This window comes from Lepisma saccharinum, chromosome 23, assembly GCF_977018435.1.
Source record: "Lepisma saccharinum chromosome 23, izLepSacc3.1, whole genome shotgun sequence".
NCBI lineage: Eukaryota > Metazoa > Arthropoda > Insecta > Zygentoma > Lepismatidae > Lepisma > Lepisma saccharinum.
Genome location: NC_139251.1, coordinates 23,509,239 through 23,529,420, shown reverse-complemented (window position 1 = coordinate 23,529,420; position 20,182 = coordinate 23,509,239). Strand labels below are relative to the sequence as shown.

At 37.8% G+C, this 20,182-nt stretch overlaps 1 protein-coding gene across 1 annotated transcript in view; it reads right to left on the bottom strand.

The window, feature by feature from the left end:
* Tbh (Tyramine beta hydroxylase) overlaps positions 1-20,182 on the bottom strand; it is an 89,155-nt gene that overhangs the window by 62,806 nt on the left and 6,167 nt on the right. The window contains exons 2-4 of the mRNA XM_083110016.1: positions 9,107-9,253; positions 7,087-7,347; positions 5,550-5,747 (exon numbers count right to left, since the gene is read on the bottom strand). Of these exons, the coding sequence (XP_082966142.1) occupies positions 5,550-5,747; positions 7,087-7,347; positions 9,107-9,253 (606 nt within the window). The remainder of the gene's footprint in view (positions 1-5,549; positions 5,748-7,086; positions 7,348-9,106; positions 9,254-20,182) is intronic.

The window sequence follows — 20,182 nt, the reverse complement described above, 5'->3', positions numbered from 1 at the left end:
TACAGTACATGGTGATTTAGAAAGCTTTGCGTTGAAAACATATTCAAATTATTGCAATTTAGTTGAGAATCCAAACGAATTGGATGTTATTCAATTAGTTATTAGCCAGTTACCAAATAATATAGCTAATAACAAAACTTGTCATGAGATACGTTCTATGGACCAGTTAACAACTATGTTAAGGAAATTAGATGTTGTCCGAACTAGTAGAAGAGGACTTATTTTCCTACCGGAAGAAACCGATAATAGTAGTAAGGTTAAACCCAACAAGAATCCTGACAGTATGAAATCAAAATTTAGTGTCAAGCAAATTAATGTTAAACACACCAAAAACACTTGCTCATCTTCTACTCAGACTTCGTCGATGGATGCTCAAGTACCCTTTACTAATGAATTTGGCAATGCTAATTCAAGATATGGACAGTTTAGAGGTAGCAATGGTAGTTTTAGAGGACGTAGAAATAATCGTGGCTATTCAGGATTTACATATAATAACAGAAATAATTTCAGATTCCAAAGAAATAATGCATACTCTGGTATTTCCGGTGACATTACAAATAGGAATTATAATCAGGATCCTATAAGTTCTCAGTTACCTAACAGTAGTCAGATTGGAAGGATTTTCTACAATAGGCAAGCACAGGATACAAGTGAGCCTGCTCTCGCTCCTACTTACAGTCAACCTGTTAATGTGACTTCATTACAACCACAAGATGCATCTACAACTTCTGGAATATCAAATTCTCCTTCTGGAAATGTATCAAGGACATTTACACGACAATCTGGTATTGGAACATCTTACCAATCAACAACAAATTTAAATTAAAGGAGCGGATGGAAGTGCCTCGTTCACTCTGCTTTCTTTCAGAGAGGCCAAATTTGAACAAACGAAATTCATTTCAAACACAGGAAATTATGAATGTACGTGATGATAAAGACTTAATATCGGAACCACTACAAGTGAATTTTTTATTGGAATGGTTTGAAGAAGAACCTAAATGGACTGTTAGTGATTATGATATTCCGGTTCCATTAACTGAAGTTCCAGTTATTCATGGAATTATTTGTCAAATACCTGTAGTTTGTATTATAGATTCTGGAAGTCAGGCAAATGTTCTAAATTTTGACGTTTGGTGTAAACTATCGTCTTTGATTAGCAACATTAAACTGGATAACGTGGAAGATGTAAAACTCACCGGTTTCGCTGGATCCAAGAAGTGTAAAGTTGTTGGCAGTAAAATTATTAATCTGCAGATAAAGAACGAATACTTTTCTATGGAATTTTTTGTTCTTAAAGAGTTGAATGCCGATGTCATTTTAGGAGTTCCATTTTTGAGGAAATATAAAGCTGTAATTGATTTTAAAGAAGGGAATGTAAGTTTGCTAAATGATAAAGGAAAGGAAATTTCCTCTGTTTTAACTCGGCAATGTTCTTCTACAGAAGATTTGAAGTATTGTACAAAGTCTAACTTTTGTTCCGAAGATACATTAAATGATAATGAAAGTTATTCATGTAGATTGTTACGTGATGCGTCAACTTTGAATGATGATGTAGAATATATGCCATCTAAGAAGTCCATTTATGAGTCTGTTTTTAGAAATGATAATTTAGACAATTTGCAGAAAGCTAATTTGTTCAAACTTCTGTCGTATTATCACGTACAATTTTCAGATAAACCTAGAAAAGCAATTGTTGAACCGTACAAGATTCAATTAGATACTGTAACACCTATTACAAGCACACCTTATCCCATACCAATATCAAGGAGACTACCTTTAGAAGAAGAGCTTTCCAAGTGGGAGAAATGGGGAATTATTTACCAAGATTCTTCACCATATCTTAACCCGCTACATATAGTGCCAAAGCAAGGAGGTCTTTGGAGACCTGTGATCGATTTTAGGAAACTTACTCAACATGTTATCTCTCCACAAGTGAGAGTAGAAGCAATCAACGAACTGTTACAGAGGTTCCTAGGATGTGTTTATTTTTCTTCAATTGATTTATCATGTGGTTATTTTCAAATACCGTTGACTGAAGATTCATATCCTTACACAGCTTTTTCTTATAGAGGCAGACAATATCTTTTCCGCTATCTTCCGTTTGGGATTCGTTCAGCAGTCTCAGTTTTCCAGGACAGGATGAATAAAATATTCTCCACCGATTGCAGAAATGTTGTTGTTTGTTATTTGGATGATATTCTAATTTTCAGCAAAGATTGGTCTCAACATATGCAACATGTAGAACTAGTTTTACAAAAGATAACGGGTGTCAATATGTCTATTAAATTTTCCAAATGTAAGTTTGCTTACAAAGAAATCTGCTTCCTTGGACACATAGTGTCCGGTGATAAAATTATGGTTGATCCTGCAAAGAATTCAGCAATTATTAATTTTCCAATTCCAACAAACAAACGCTCCTTGAGAAGGTACTTAGGATTAGCTAATTGGAGGCGAAAGTTTATTGAAGGATTTGCTGAAATGGCACAGCCTTTGTATGATCTGTTGAAAAAGGAATCAAAATGGCAATGGAATGATGTTCATGCTTCAGTTTTTGAAAACCTCCGCAAGTCACTGATATCTCCAAAGGCTTTGTATCAACCAGATTTCACGAAGCCTTTCAATGTCAACACAGACGGTTCGAAGAAAGGAATAGGAGCTGTTCTATGGCAAGACTCAACTGAAAATTCTGAAGAAGGACCACGTATAATTCAATACGTTAGCAGATCTCTTAAAGGCAATGAGTTATCATACAATACTCACGAGATTGAATGCTTAGCGATATTATTTGCTTTCGAAAAATTCTACATTTACATAGCTGGAACTAAGGTGAAATTGTTTACCGATCACCAATCTTTATCTTGGCTAGAATCTAATAAAACTTTGAATCCACGATTAAATCGTTGGAGTTTGAAATTACAAATGTTTGATTATAATGTATATCACGTGCCGGGAAAATCTAATGAAGCTGCAGATGCTTTAAGCAGATATCCTGATTTAAGTACAGGTTTTCCAACTCTATCGGAACTATATGTAAATAACATAAGTCTTGATTTTCTTGACGAAGATTGTGTAACATTTTGGCAAGAAAGTCAAAATTCGGATTCTTATTTCAGTGCCATTGTACAAAAGTTACAAAATGGGAATTTGTCAAAGAATATAAAAAGGCAATATTCGATTCAAGATAATATATTATTCCTGAAACATTTGAAAGAAGACAAGTGGAAACTTGTAGTACCAATTATTGTTGTACCCAAAATTCTTCATAAATTACATGACTTACAAGGTCATTTTGGATACTATAAACTATTTAATAAGTGCAGAAGTTTATATTATTGGCCTAATATGAAAGTTAGTATCAAGCAGTATTTGAACGACTGTTTAACATGCGCAAAAACTAAACAAGCTCACACAAAAATTAGTAAGGATGAATTGCATGTATATTCTACTACTCCACATGATATGTTATCAATAGATCTTGTTGGACCGTTACCCAAATCACAAGGATATAGTTACATATTAACAATAGTTGACACGATGTCCAAATTTTTAATGGCATATCCGTTAAGGAAGGCAACGTCACGTGAAATAATTAACAAATTCAAGCTCCAGTATTTTTACCACTATCCAGCATGTAAGGTAATATTATCAGATAACGGTTCCCAATTTAAATCACAAGAGTGGAAGTTATATATGGATGACTGTAACATAAAACATATCACCACGTCAGTTTATTCGCCTTTCGCAAATCCTGTGGAAAGGTACAACAAAGAGTTAATACGATTGTTACGATTATATACTTCGCAAAATCATCAGGACTGGGTAAAATATTTGAATCATGTAACAGGACTTCTTAATAATTCCGTTTCGGAAATAACAAGTTTCACACCTAGTGAACTTTTTCTTCATCACAAATTAAAGGATTCAATTATCAGTCAAATTAACTGACCAGATGATTTAAAGTTTGTGCCCTGGAAACATAAGTATTTTATCGCCAAAGCACGTATTAAGGAAAGATATAAGCCCAAAACTATTGAGTGTGATGCTAATAAATTGAAGATTGTCCCAGGTGATATTGTTTTAGTGAAAAATCATGAACATAGTAGTGCAATTAACAAGAAAATTCATAAGTTTATGGAATTATGGCTTGGACCCTATATAGTGGATGCTGTGAAAAACAATTATACAATTTTTGATGTCTATGGACGGAAAGAAGATAACAACAAGGCAGAACTTGTCAAATATCAAGAAATTTAATTGTTCTGATGAGAAAAAAGAAGAATTGCTTAAACTAATGTAATTGTTATGAAGTAATTCATAAGTAGCTGTAAATTCGAACACTAAGATGACATTTTCAGAACTTTAGTAAAAAGAGTATTGTAAATTTGTGAATTGGTTCATTATGTCAAGTGAACTTTCTCATTATCCTGACGAGTGTATATTAAAAGCAGGACTCAAATCTTATATATTATATATATAAAAAAAAAATGTTATGTTCATTTTTTTTTCCAGGAGAAGGGGAGAGATTGAGACTGTCCTATTCTCAAACTGTCATGTTCAAAGTTAATATTATTTATGTTATTGGTGTTGTTTTTAACTTATGCATGTTTATTTTATATATATTGTTATAATCATCTTATCACGCTGTATAAAATACAAGAAATGGAATTGATGTAACCATAGCAACGAGAAATAATAAGTACTAAAATGGTGATGGAAGTAGTGAGATTTTCTGCGCCTGTATTGTATTTATTTTAATTATAACGGTTATCGTTAATTACGCAATTTTATTTGTATTGATAATCGTTCTGTAAGTTTAAGCGCAGCGACGGTTATCATGCTACAACGTGCACTTTGCAGTTTTTACGATAGGTTTGCATATTGTCAGACAGTCGACGGGAAGCAGTGTGAGCACTTGCTTTGAGGCAATCTGTAAGTCAATGTCATGTTTTCTTGTTCATGCTCTCTGTAATTTGCAGTGTACAGTTACCCACAGGAATACAGTAAACAATTCTTTCAGTCAAACATAGCACACCCTATCTCTTCCACGAATGGCGATAGGTCCAAAATGAGTTCGGATTGTCGTTTGTGGGACGATTCTAGCCTAAATTGATGTGTCATACATACCCCTTTCCATTTGAAAATATTCCGTGATATCCAATATGGCGGAATCTAAGATGGCTGCCATGATGGCCACACCCCCATTCATTGCAGTTTCCGCACCAATACCCACTTGCAACATGTGATTTTCCTCCGTCGACGCGTCTCGTTATTACTGGTCTGTCCCGATACTTTTGACTAACCCTGTATACCGGTACATAACGTTTCTGAAAATTCAAAGACTTACATCTACAAAATGAGCACAAAAACTGGTAACTATTAAGAGGAGAGGATCAACTGAATAGGAATGACATTCTCACGTTCGATTCCCTGTGGGGATACAGTATTGTCGTTCGGATCCCACTTTAAACTGTATATTAAGCTGACTTCAAAACAAACCTTCTAAATGCAATTATAATTATGACGAAATAGCCATTGCTCCATTTACTTACTTCCGGGTACACGAAGGGTGTGGCTCCCATGGCCCACGCCGAGAGGACCCGCTTGCAAACTGAGGTAGCCTCGGGCCTCTCCGGAGCAAAGCAGGGCCCCCTGTAGGCCGGCATCTCCTGGGCGGGGTCCGCCTCGCAGTGGAACACCTCCATGTGGTGCACCAGCCCCTCGTTGCCCTTCTGGATCACTGCTTCGAACTGCAAAGAGTGATGAAGGATGTCAGTGTCATTGGTTTGATTGATCGATTTCATTCATTTGGCTGTTTTCACTTCACTTTTCTGCCACTTTTGGCTAATCAGGATGAGTGATGATGTGATGAAATTGACGAAGGAACACTCACAAAGAACACCCAGGCCGGGATTCGAACCCAAGACCCCTGGCATCGTAGCACACTGGGCTCTAACCACTCAGCCACGGAGTTCGGCTAACCTTAATCAATTTCATCTCATCATTCAGCTTCATCATAGAGATTACTGAAAAGTGTCAGAAAAGACTGTAAAATGAGACAAATACGAATTTAACATTTTTTATAACAGCAATGTTTCACAAATGCTTCCAGAAATCTTTAAACAGTTTTTACTTTACACGAAAACATTTAAAATTCGGGATAGTGTTACAAAAATTGGAAAAAACGTGTAAGTAGCCTACCTGTAACTAGGTAGAATTTAATATAAAGAAGTTCAATTGTTCAACTGACTGTCCATTCATCAATTTCATCACATCATCGCTCATCCCCATCTTCGCAAATTAACCAAAAGTGCATAAAAGCAAATTAAAATTAACCAAATTTTAAAAAATAAACTTACAGGAAATCAGAGTCGCTTAACTTAGTCTAAATACTTGTCGAATGCAGATATCTTAAGATACCTGCTATATGTACCTACGATACGGATACTTCTACAATGAAAAATTTACGATATTTACATAGTCGAAAACATGTTTACCTGCATTCTGACTGACCCGAGGATGTTCACTTGTTTGATTTGCCTGTTACTGTTTAATGTTTGCTTAACCTCATTATAACATGAATAACATTGTTTTCATTAGAAACAAATTCAAATAGGAAGATAAATTATTTGTTTTAAAAAGTGCAAGACCGTGAAAATTGATCACTTTAATTTTTACAATGTCGTGTTATAGTGTATTTTCTTAGCTTTTATGGATAATTGACAAATAATGAGAATGAAGAGGTTGAAGAGACACGCGCAAAAGAACATTTGTGTTCAGGTCGGGATTCGAACCCTGGATCTACAGTGGCGAGATCGTAATTCGACTTTCAACCGCTGAGGCAGCATATGATCCTCTTCAAAAATAGGGAAATATATTTTTTTTATTTTGCGTCGCATTTCTTCCAGTTTTAGTTAATCGCGACGATGAAGATGATTACATGAAACTAATAAAGGGACACTCACAAAGAAACCAGGCAAGTTAAACACACACCCGACGGGCAAGCACATCTGCTCAATGTGACTTCCATTTTTCCCTGCCCAGTCCATTTTCGTCCCCAGAAAAGAACTCATTTGAACTTTTACCAACCTGAACAACATGGTGCTTGTCCTTCAGTTCCGGGGGGAGCTTCTGAACGTGGCACCAGTATGTGGTTTCGTCCCCTGGAACGTGCACCCTGTCCGCCCTTATTTCGATGGGCCACGTCTCCGGGGGGTGGGGGGCGGGAGGGGCGATGTTCTTCAGCAACTGGGTCCTCTGCATGCCGTTTTCTTCCTTCGTCACATCCAGGCCGGCCAATCGGAAGAGTGGACCTCGTCCTTTGGCCCATATTATGTGCGTTGTCCCATCCTGAGAAGTAGAAAAATAATAGACATTGAGATGATGCGATATGAAGTTATTTGAAAGCATAAAGTCAAGACTAGTCCAGGTCTCTCAAACTGGGGTTAGCAATAATGCACTCTATTTCTGAGGCTAATTCCTATAATATTATTATTAACAATAATTATAACATAACGCCAAGAAAACAATAATTCATCAATTTCATCACAGCTCACACAAACATCTTTACGAGCATACACAGACATTTTTCTACACACGAATAATTTGTTTCTGTATTAACCGTTTATCTTGTTTCAGAAAGATTTAACTGATTGTTATAGAATTATAATTAAATTAATTTACGATTTGCTGTGTCTTTGGCCCCTACCACGTTAAATCGCACCCTTATTGTGGGACACTGCAAATACACTCAAAGTTAACCATTTTCCTAATCGAAGACTTCACTCAGTTCGCATATTCCAACAACAGACGCTGAAATACTTTCACCGACCTCCCATGGTGGAGTGGTTAGCACGAATCCTTGACATGGGTGTAATTTGCGAGTGTCTCTTCATCAATTTCATCATATCATCACACCCTCATCGTCGCGTTTAGCCAAAAGTGGAGGAAAAAAGACGCTAATTAACAAAATTAAAATCAAACCTATCAACGTTCTATAAACTCAACTCATGTTCGCACGTGTGGTGGACGTTTGACTTTAATATTTCGTTCCATGAATGTGGCTATTGATTTCCGTTGTAGAAAAGTATTAAACTTCCTTCTCTTATGGTTCATAATAAAGTGTGCAATATCAGGTCTTTACTTCTTTTCCTTATTATGAAAGGCATGTTTCCTTTCCCCTTGCATGTCAAAAACAGCTACAATCGAAGTTAAGAATTGCCTTCTGGCACTTTTCAATACGACAGAACCACAGACTCATCTCTAACGATTTTCTTCTTCTTCTTTAAAATAGGAGAGAACTACATTCTCCGCTCTTCCCATGTTTTCGCTTATGGAAATCCACATACAGTGTTGGCAGGTTAACTTTTCATTTCGTCTGAAACAGGATTTCAGTGCTTCGTGAAGTTTTCGTGCAACTTTGTCTACTCTTACGGGGATTTTGTGCCTAAGTTCCGGATGCGCGAGTTCAACTGAGCGATTCTGTGTTCACAGTTGTTTCCTTAATTGATCACTGTTACGTCAAATTTATACATTATGATAAACTGGAGGACAAAAGAAGAATAACAAACCTCTACATCTTCAGCACCATCATGGTCTGGAAAAGTTTTTTTTAAAAAAGACAATGAATACTTAGAAAGATGAGAAATTACTAAAAAAAAGTTAGAAACCCTGTTGCATACTTTTTTATGTGTGAATTCGACAACCAAATATTTAGTGCACATTTTCAAGATATTTGTAGGTATTGAATTAACTGACTGAAATTAAATTGTGGACGGTGCTTATCACTTTTGATTATTTGAACAAATTACAATTGGCGAACAATCAATCCCTTTTAAACAATAAAACCTAGGAGAGATTTCTCGCAAATTAAACGACAAGAGTACAAAGATAAGCTTGTATAAAGCTTGAAGAGAATTTAGGAATATTTTGAGTATCGTTTAGTTAAAACTGAAGAATAACTACTTTTCAAGCTTAAAATAAATGTTATCTGTTGTGATCGATACATTCATGAGGGGGAAACTGAGGACAAGTGTAGGTTTTTCTTCATAAATACACCACTGTCACAAGACAGGCACACATAACACACAGTTTTAGAGATCAGAATTACCTCCAGAATGTAGTCGTCGTCGTCACAAGTGTCAAACTGACGAGAAAATGTGAATTTTGTGACGTTCCGCTTCCTCGTGTAGTCAAAATCTTCGCAGTCCTGCTTCCGATCGACGTCAATTCGACCAGTTCCATCGGTCCAGGCATCCTGAAGAAAAAATAACATTATTAGCTCTGTTGTATATAGAGAGTGGTAACATGCGGGAGTGCATGCTTTTTCTCGTGGCACAGTTACAACAGGAATAATTTTGTGAATAGCTTGTCGATTGTTTGTGGAGCGTGAGTGGCTCTACGAATGGTCCACATATGCGCCGCTGGGTAAATCCACTGCCAGTTTATGACTAGACATAGTTGGTAGCGCAGCGTAGTTTATGATTAGACCTCTGATTTCTAGGTTCTAAAAATGTGCTTTTAGGTTCCTAGAATAGACCCCAAATATCCTAAACTAGGTTCCAAAATGGTACAAAATTGGTACAAAATTCCTGAAAACTACTGATTAGATACATTCGTTAATAACAAAATTTCACAAGAACCGTAAGAAATTGTAATATATATATATATATATATATATATATATATATATATATATATATATATATATATATATATATATATATACAGGGTGTCATTTTAATGGCGCCCACAGACCACAGATTCGTGTAGAGGACATCAAAACAAACAACTTTTCTCAGTAACATTTTTCACATTGGTGCGTCAATTTGACGCTACAGCCGTTCAAAAAAGACCGTTTTGCCGCCTGGATGCTGGCAACCCAACACAACATTTGATCGTATCTGTGACGTCATTTCCTGCGGCGAAACATCGCACGGTAGGGTTGCAAGGAACACACAAATTTTGTGAAAAATGACAAACTACCAACCACATTATAAGCTGTAAAATGAAGCGAGAAACGCGTCCAGTAAACCGAACATCATAGCCTACCAGACAGAAGATCAGCAGTCATCTCAGGGGAAGGGGGAAGTGAACCAACGATATGAGAAATGGTAAAAACGAATTGAAAATGAAGAGTCAATATCGGATTTTGTCTCAGCCTACATGTCAAATATCAACAACAATAACTTTTATTGTACTTACAACTTACATGTGGCTGTTTACGCCCAGCTACATGTCAATTATATTTGCAAATCTCGTTGCAAGGTTGATATCTACAGGTTTATGTCCAGATGCCTTGTGGTACTTTGTGCTGATAACGGAAGTATCTGAGGTTCACGTTGTTACATTACGGCTAAAACACGTACAACCACAGTAAAAATCTAATGATGAATCAGTAGCGAATATACTGCCCTCTTCAGTGTTGCAAACTATTACATGTGTATCTGGTGCGTAGATAAACACAGTCGTCGGAGAGTTTTTTTTACTACTACTTATATCCCTGTATTTTCAACCATTTTTGCCACTTGTCTCATAATGCCCTGAATATACATTATATTATGTGTTGCTTACCTTTGGAATTTTGAGTTGTTTCATTTCTATTTTTGTCATCTGTTCAGTGTGTCACAGACAACTAGTATCAGAAGGACGAAGTGGATAGACTAAATTGTAGATGCCAACTTGGTAACTAGATTTGCAAATATTTGACATGCAAGCTGATACAAAATTCGATATGACCACTTCCACTTGAATTCTATTTTCTTTCTACCATTTTTCGTATCGTTTGTTTACTTCCTGTTAGGTTACAGAACGTGTTTTCTCGTTTTGTTTTAAGGTACATAATGTGGCTGATTGTAGCTATGTCATTTTTCACAGAATATGTGTGTTCCTGGCAACCCTGTAACGCATCGCTTGACAACGGGATATGACGTCACAAATGCAATCAAATGATGTGTGTGGTTGCCAGCATTCAGGCGGCAAAACGGGCTTTTTTGAACGACTGTAGCGCCGAAACGACGCTGCAACGAGAAAAATGTTACTGAAAAAAGTTGTTTGTTTTGATGTCCTCTATACGTTTCCGTGGTCCGTGGGCGCCATTAAAATGACACCCTGTGTGTATATATATATATATATATATATAACAACCAAATATTAATTTTCTAACCAATTGTCATTTCTTTACATTATTTTCAAAACAAACCACAAATTATTGTAATACTATGTTTGTGCTATTAGCAAAAGTTACTTGTTGATATGAAAAATCAATTACGTATGTTTTATTTGCTGCACAATATCAGGGTGGCTAGTCACTTCGAATTCCTGGGAATGATTCGTGAATGATTGGCTCCGGGAATTATGCGTGAATTTTGGTGAAACATGAAAAAATTTACAAGCGGATGTTTTCTCTATTTAAATTTTTTTCTTCGTAGACGTGAAAATTTGCAACTTTTATTAATCCAAATCCCATTAAATTTATACATGTCGAGGAGGAAAAAGGAAGCTACACAGAAAATAAAACAAAATTTTTCTCAATCGGTTTACTATGTTAATGTGTTCTGCAGAAACATCTATCTGACAGACGATTATGGCAAGGTAAGATATCTTAAAGTTGATTAGGTACTTTTTGGGTACATTGGAATCACACAAACCCTTTGTATTGTTAATATATTTGTGTGTGTGCGGAAAGTGTGTGTGTGTGGGGGGGGGGGGGGGGTCGGTGGTGAGAGTTTGGAATGTTCGTCTTAAAAATCGGGAATTGTACTTGAATTTTATCATGGTCCTTGTGAGCACCCTGAAACTTTTTTCACGTTATCCACAGTCAAACTCTGCCTTTTGTCTGTGAGGATAATTTTATGTGCTGATCTTTGAACAGAAACATAGTCAGTGCAAATTTGAAAAGCTGAAATGTTACTTCGCAAGCCGTGAATGCCACAAAAGGACCTAAGTGACGAGTAAGTGAGCAAGACCACAGGGATCATAAGTTTGCACTTTGGACTGTGCAGGCAGTAGAGGCGATTGGGTGCCAAAACTGGAAAGGGGGGGAAGGAGGGGGGGTAAGGACAGTTTACTTTCTCTTAGTAGATCTTTGCATTAAGAGTCCTTAGTGCGGGAGCAAAAAGTGGGGGGAAACTGCCCCTCTAATCACCGCCATTGTGTACAGGTAACAGCGGCGTCAGACATTCTGTTTTGTTCAGAGCAATGAAAAACATCATAGAACTTGCAGGGAGGAAAATCGACAGAGAACATGTTTCAAACACGCCAGTCATTGAATTGCTGAGCTATAATAATCCTGCAAAACCTAAAAAAAATATAGAAACCTAAAAAAAGGTTTAATTTAGGCACATAAACCTGAAATAGGTTCCTACAAACAAAATAGGTTATTTTAGGCACTATAAAACTTCGCCAGTTGTTGCACTTTTTAATGAAACGCTTACATAACTTGTTCTTTCTCATTTACCTGCAAAGGAGACAATAGGTTAAAAATCTAAAATCCGAGGTCTCTCCTAAAGTCCGAGAGAGGGACAGACACACACCAGCACAACACACGACTGATCCTCAATCAGCCATCCCTTCTGACTTGAATAAAATTTGCGAAGGCTGTATACTTCCTCTAGCAAAACCGCATGACACATTATGAAAATTACAATATTGAAACTGTTGATGTAACCACAGATAAACGTATTGTACAGTGGAATCCATGAGTATTACCGTGCAAATTGTCCATGACCATTTTCATTAATTTTTCTCTTACATCCTATGTGTTTTTAAGCGATGGATTTTTATGTGTCCTGGTGCAGAACTTGTCAACAGCTTGTTTTGAGTTTTCTTTTAATTCTTGAAGCTCTCATTGGGTCAAATAAAGTGAAAGAACATGGTGATGGACAATTTGCAAGTTCATACTCATGGATCCCACTGTACGTATAGTATAATACGTTTTTCTGTGATGTAACCTTAAAACAAGAGGAGCTACAGAGTATATTCTAGGATAATTTGATTTTTATGCCTTATTTTTAATTTTCTTATTTTTTAAAAAAGAACCTAAGAACGAGTTCTCTAACCACTCTTTGTTTCGGAAATTTTATCTGTTCTTGAAAATTCCTACAAAAAAGTCACTATAGGTCTGTTGCAAATATGCCATGAAATTTTAAATAAAATGTGACTGTTTTCTCTAAAGGAAGTGTACAGATTTAACAACTTGTGTATTTTTAGAGACAACATGGACAAAAACTTCACTGCTAAAATAAAATCGCTAAAACAGAACGGCACTTGTGAAACAAATTTACAGGGGATTAACATTGATTGATTTGGTTTATTTAACTTCGCTTTTCTGCCACTTTTGGCTGATCGCAAAGATTAGGAAGAGTGATGATGAAGGGACATTCACAAAGAACGCCCAGGTCAGAATTCGAACCAGGAACCCTTGGCGCGCTGCGCTAACCATTCCGCCACGGAAGTCGGACTTCGACTTTTTAAGTGGAGAAATTTAGGGTAGTACTTTATCTCATCCCAGCACCCATTCGTTCCTGTGACACTGGCTGGATATTATGCACATCCTGACGAATCAACGAACGTTAGGGTTGGTGTTTTAAGTCCACTTTATGCACAGTAAAGCTAATGGAGACTGGACCTACAGTTTAAAGTGGGATCCGAACCACCGGGTACGAAACTTCCGGAACCAGCATATTGCGATTAGAAAACTCAGTCGACATCTAAAAAAAACAGAATCCAGTCTGAAGACGTCACTTTCCCTTACCCCAAACCTCATTATGCAGCATAAACCCTCGGAAGCAGGAGACACGGAATGCAGTTCTGACGGTAATGGGAAACTGCTGTGAGATATGCATAATTCCGGCTGAAGCAGGGAGCCCGAAAACAAGAGCTATGGCGTTGTTCACTCTCTCCCTCTCGCAAGAGAGGGCGCAGCCCACCTCTTCATTTCAACTCAATACGAGCAAGACATTCTCCTGAAGGTTCCCAGTTAAAACTTTGGCATGCATCGTTCATTCGTCAAAACATGAGCGTGGCATAATGAACTCTAGAATCTTAAAGATGTTTTAGAAGAATTCTGGCGAGTTTTCAGTAAGGATGGTATCGAGACCGCTTTCAAAATCGAGCCGAGATTGAGACTTTGGTATGCTTTTTAAACATAAACCAAATACGCGACTTCTTTATACATACCAACAGGGAGCGAAATCCTGGGGGGAAAGGGGGGAATTTTCCCCTCACAAAAATCTTGTCTTAAAAAAATGCTCCAACTAAAAATCTCTGGGGGGGAGAGGTTTTGCTGTAACAACTAAGATAAGCAATTAGTTTTGACTTCAGGCCCGTACCCAGGGGAGGGGCCATGGCTCCTTCCTTTAACTATGAAATATTATAATATGAACCCATAAAAAAATACGAATATAACATTGACTTTTTTTAGATTTTTCAAGAATCTTGATTTCGTACTAAAAGAACGAATGATTTGTTGTGGAGAGAAGCAGACTTCAGAAGTCTGCAATACTGAGCACTTTTAGTTTTATAACCACTGATTCAAGGCTACCAGACGTCCCGATTTACTCCTGTCCAGAATTTTTTCGAACTGTTATCGTGATGCCAAAAAGTCTAGTTTTTATTTTTATTTTGTTAACTCACATTTAGACATGTTCCTCATTTTAATAATCATTGCTAATACGTATCATTTAATTTATAAATATATTATTTTCCAAACAGAATTATCTAGTCCTGCTTTAAGAAAATTAAAGGAAGGTTGATCGGCGAGTTGATTTTTTCCGTTAGCTATTTTAGACAATAATATTGCAACTCTACAATAGTACGTTTAACTCTAGCTGCAAAATTACCGTAGCGTTGGTGGTCAGCATTTCGCCGACCACCGTGTCGGAGTAGTTAGCACATCACGCTACGACTCCAGGGGTCCCGGGTTCGAATTCCGGCCTAGGTGGTGTTTGGAGTGTCCATTCATCTTTCATCAAATCATCATCACCGTCGCGATTAGCCAAAAGTGGAAGAAAAACCAACACCATTTCGTCCTTCGATATTTTCTGGTTTGTGATGTCATGTCATGGTTTGTGATATTTACATCCTACAAATTTTAAAATGAAGAAACAAAGAAAAACCTATTAGAAAATAATATATGTTATATTTAAAGATTCGTAATTTGCATTTTTTTTATTTTAAAAAGTCTAGCACATTTAAGGATATTTCAGTTATGTATTCGTGTCTGAAGAACATCTTTAAAAATGTACTATTACTCCCATTTAAGAAAGCAGAAGATTCCATCAGTGTGCTATCAGAACACGTACCTAAGTATAAGCCTACACGTAAAGGAAGAAAAACACGTGATCGAACAGGGAACGTCATGTTCCGAGTTGAATGGTGTCATCTCCAGTGCTTTTCACGGTCAAATCGTCCGTTGAGCGGCAGCTAGCACGCCGGCCAGTGAGAGTGCCTCTGCCGGCAAACTGGATGCAACATCCGCGTAACTGGAACCGCAAGCTGTGTAATGAAATAAGTTCGTACAATCACATTGACAGTTACATTTTAAATGAGCACGCCTTGTTACAAAAGGTGTTGGGGTATGGCTTCAGGTTTAAAAGCTTGGTAGCTCGCCACGCAGACGTCATGAAAATGTATGTTTCTTGTGCAAGCCGCCCCGGAGGGATTATTGAGGAATATGTTCCAATCGTACTCCAATATCGTCTAGTTTCTCCTCACTAAGCACACCACGCTTCACTCATCGCTTCTTTTCAAGAACAGACCATATTGCTCTAAATTTGTTTACAAGGTTTCGAACACTGTCTGAAAACGCCTTCTTAATTCTCTACATGAATTCCTAATGACTGGGGCTCGGAAGTTGAAGACCTATAAATTGCCAAAAAAAAAGACCTATAAAACGTATAAATGTGATCCAAATTAATTAATAACTTCAATTTTAATTACATATTTAATGCATAAAAAAATACAAAATTCTGGTGGTATGGAACACACAATGCGAAAAAAACAATATGAAATGCATCTTCTTTCAGACATTATAATTTTTTTATATTAACATAATTTGAAAAATCATATTTGAAGAATCATATTTGGCCTAACCACACTAGGGTTACAGAAATAGGACTTCGGAAACCTTACCTCAGTTGGGTAAATATATATACAGGGTGTCATTTTAATGGCGCCCACGGACCACAGATTCGTATAGAGCACATCAAAACAAACAACTTTTCTCGGTAACATTTTCCTCATTGGTGCGTCGATTCGACGCTACAGCCGTTCAAAAAAGACAGTTTTGACGCCTGGATGCTGGCAACCCAACACAACATTTGATCGTATCTGTGACGTGATTTCCTGCGGCGAAACAGCTCACGGCAGGATTGCAAGGAACACACAAATTTTATTAAAAATGAGAAACTACCAACCACATTATTTGCTATAAAACCAAGCGAGAAGCGCGTCCAGAAGACCGAACATCATAGCCTACCAGCCAGAAGTACAGCAGTCATCTCAGGGAAGGGAGAAGTGAACCAACGATATGAGGAATGGTAAAAAACGTATTCAAAATAAGGTGTCAATATCGGATTTTGTCTCAGCCTACATGTCAAACATTAACAACAATAATTTTTATTGGAGTTGCAGCTTACATGTGGCTGTTTACGCCCAGCTACATGTCAAATATTTGCAAATTTCGTTGCAAGGTTGATATCTACAGGTTTGTGTCCAGATGACTTGTGGTACTTTTGTGCTGATAACGGAAGTATCCGAGGTTCATGTTGTTATATTACGGCTAAAACACGTACAACCACAGTAACAACGTAATGATGAATCGGTAACGAATATACTGCCCTGTTCACAGTTGCAAACTATTACATGTGTATCTGGCGCATAGATAAACACAGTCGTCAGAGAGCTTGTATTTCTACTACTTATATCCCTGTATTTTCAACCATATTTGCCACTTGTCTCATAATGCCCTGAATATACAATATATTATGTGTTGCTTACCTTTAGAATTTTGAGTTCTTTCATTTGTATTCTGTCATCCGTTCAGTGTGTAACAGACATTTAGTATCAGAAGAACGAAGTGGATAGACTAAATTGTAGATGCTAACTTGGTAACTAGATTTGCAAATATTTGACATGCAAGCTGAGACAAAATTTGATATGACCACTTCCACTTGAATTCTATTTCCTTTCTACCATTTTTCATATCGTTTGTTTACTTCCTGTTAAGTTACAGAACGTGTTTTCTCGTTTTGTTTTACGGTACATAATGTGGTTGATTTTAGCTGTCATTTTTCACAGAATATGTGTGTTCCTGGCAACCCTGTAACGCATCGCTTCACGACGGGATATGACGTCACAAATGCTATCAAATGTTGTGTTGGGTTGCCAGCATTCAGGCGGCAAAACGGGCTTTTTTGAACGAATGTAGCGCCGAAACGACGCTCCAACGAGAAAAATGTTACTGAGAAAATTTGTTTGTTTTGATGCCCTCCATATGTTTCCGTGGTCCGTGGGCGCCATTAAAATGACACCCTGTATATATATTTCTTTACTACAGAAAGGATGTTTAAGAGGGGATGAACTGATGATGATTCGAATTGAGAATGGGGAGTAAAAACGTAGTCGAAAGAAGATGAAGTTGCAAAAAAAGCCGTTAAGACCTAAAAAAAGGCTAAAAAAGGACCAATAAGACAAAAAACGCCGAAAAAGGCAAAAAAGGCAAAAAAGGACAAATAAAACCCACCTTTTTCTGGCCTACAATGACCCAAAATGAACATATATTATGTTGGGCCTCGTCTTCGGACACTAGGAAAAAAAAGGATTTTTCCTCATCTTCCGAGCCCTAGTAATGCCGTAAGAGTCGTACATAAAAATCCTGGGTTTAAATTGTACGTATAGCGTGACATTATTAGACTGCAGAAAAGAACTAGCAATACATAAACTAAAACAAAACAATCTAAAACACTTGTTAACACCTTAACACTTCACCAACGCGTGCAAACTGTACACCAGCTATCTGGATATTGAAGCACTGACGAGTCCCGTGCCAAGATCAGCGTACAGCTGAGAGTCTAAATGCCAACAGATGCGCTCCCATTGCCCGGCGCGGTAGCCGCCGCTTCAAGGGCGACTTAACCGTGAAAAACAGTGTGAAAAACTTGAAAATCATCAATGGTAACAAGGGTCGAGTAGGACCTTGTGATATTTCCTTTGAATGCGCCTTCTGTGAATGGCACCCTAGGCGTCAGTCCCAGCTTACCATTCGCTACGGGCCTACGTGAATCAATGAAACAAGATGGCTTAGTAAATATGTACAAAATGTAAATAACCTATATACAAGGACGTATTTGGGGGAAGGGGGGCAGGTCCAGGGGATCCGGACTTACCAAGTACTAAAATGAAATACAAATGAAAATATACTTGTTTAGCATTCATTGTACAGTAAACCCTCGTTAACACGAATCCCAAGGAACCGAAATATGAAGAGTACGTGTTAAAAAAATTCGTGCTAACCGGGGATCCAAATTTTATTTCTACTTCCTCTAGGATTTTCAGTTTTGTTTGCAGGTCTATGCCTGTCTGCTTCCTCTTGGCCATGACTCACTGCTTGCAACTTGATGTTTCTCGTACTGGCTACGTTTTAAAGAATAGAAAAACACATTTGAACATATTGTTGATCGGAATCTGTTGGTTACAATACTGTATAAGTTGATTGTTGACAAGATGATGGAGATTGTTGAGCGATTTCTTACATACAGTGACTCAAAAAAGTATTCAACTCACTACCCATGGAAACATCAGACGCCCATTGGCCCATTTGTAATTCCTTCTTGTAATGTTATGTACTTGTAATGAAATTTGAGCCATGGGGCGTCTGATGGGAGCATGATTGCTTGGCTATATAAGATCTGGTCACTAGATGAGAAAAATTTCACAGCTACAACAAAATACGGTGAAGGATGGGTAATGGTGTGGGGCTGTAAGAGTACCAATGGTGTTGGGGATTTGTATTTCATTCATGGTACAATGGACCCCACACGTTACATCAACATTTTGAAGGCGCACCTATCTAACTCGGTGATCATTATCGGGCTTACTGGTGGCTACAGTTCACCCAGGACAATGACCCGAAACATTCTGCCCTCAACACCAAGCTCTGGTTATTGTACAACACCCCACGCTGGATGCAAACAGCTCCCCAATCGCAAGACATTAATCCTATCGAGAATGTATGGCATATTTTCGAAGAAACCAAGAACACCACATTTTCAACAAAAACGACCTCAAGCGCGTTTTGTTGGACGAATGGGGGCAGATTACCCGACAAACAACAAATACCTTGGTGAAATTAGTCCCACAACGGTTGCAGGAAATCATCAAGAGGAAAGGGGGCCTAATATTGTATGCCGCAAGTATTACAGTTGAATACTTTTCTGAGCTCCAATTACACATCTTGTCTTTTGTTTTTCTGTACTGATTCCGTCATTGACTATTGGTGAGCCCAACTTAAGAGTTCAGTATGGGGCTTATGGGGACAGTGTTGCCTCATGGTGCGCAGTGGAAGAAGGCTCCGGCGCGCATCGAACTTCTGCTGTAGTACACGCCGCAACAAAAGTTAGTGATTAACGGAACGGGTACTGTTCAATACAAGAATACAAATCCTTTCGCCATGATTTGATGGGAAGCTGTTCTTTCATGCGGCTGTGGTACAGAGTAATGACGGTCCATGGAGGGAGATTTGCAAATAACTGTTCCCGAATATACTTGTCATACGTCTTGCTGCCCATTTCATCGTGTACGTTGGCCGTGTTTTTTCCCTTTAAGTCTACTTTTTGCACAGAAAGGCTAATCGGGACTGGACCTACAGTTTAAACTGGGATCCGAACCACTATATGCCTCCAAAGGGTATCAAACCAGGACGTTACCACTGTGCCATCGGGGAGACCTGTTTCACATTTATCGCCACACTGTCTTGTTTGAGACAAAACCGTGTTCATTACCGGCATGCACCAAAGCAAATCTCTCCCCCCGACCTGTAAGTGCTCGCAAACAACTCGTAAGACCGCACAGAAAGTCTTGTTGTGTCTTTATTGTTTTGTCCCTCTATTCGTTTTGCACAGCAGCAGCTCGACAGTCATAGGCGGGTCTAGATTATTTTTTTCTGGGACGTGCACAGAATATGCTG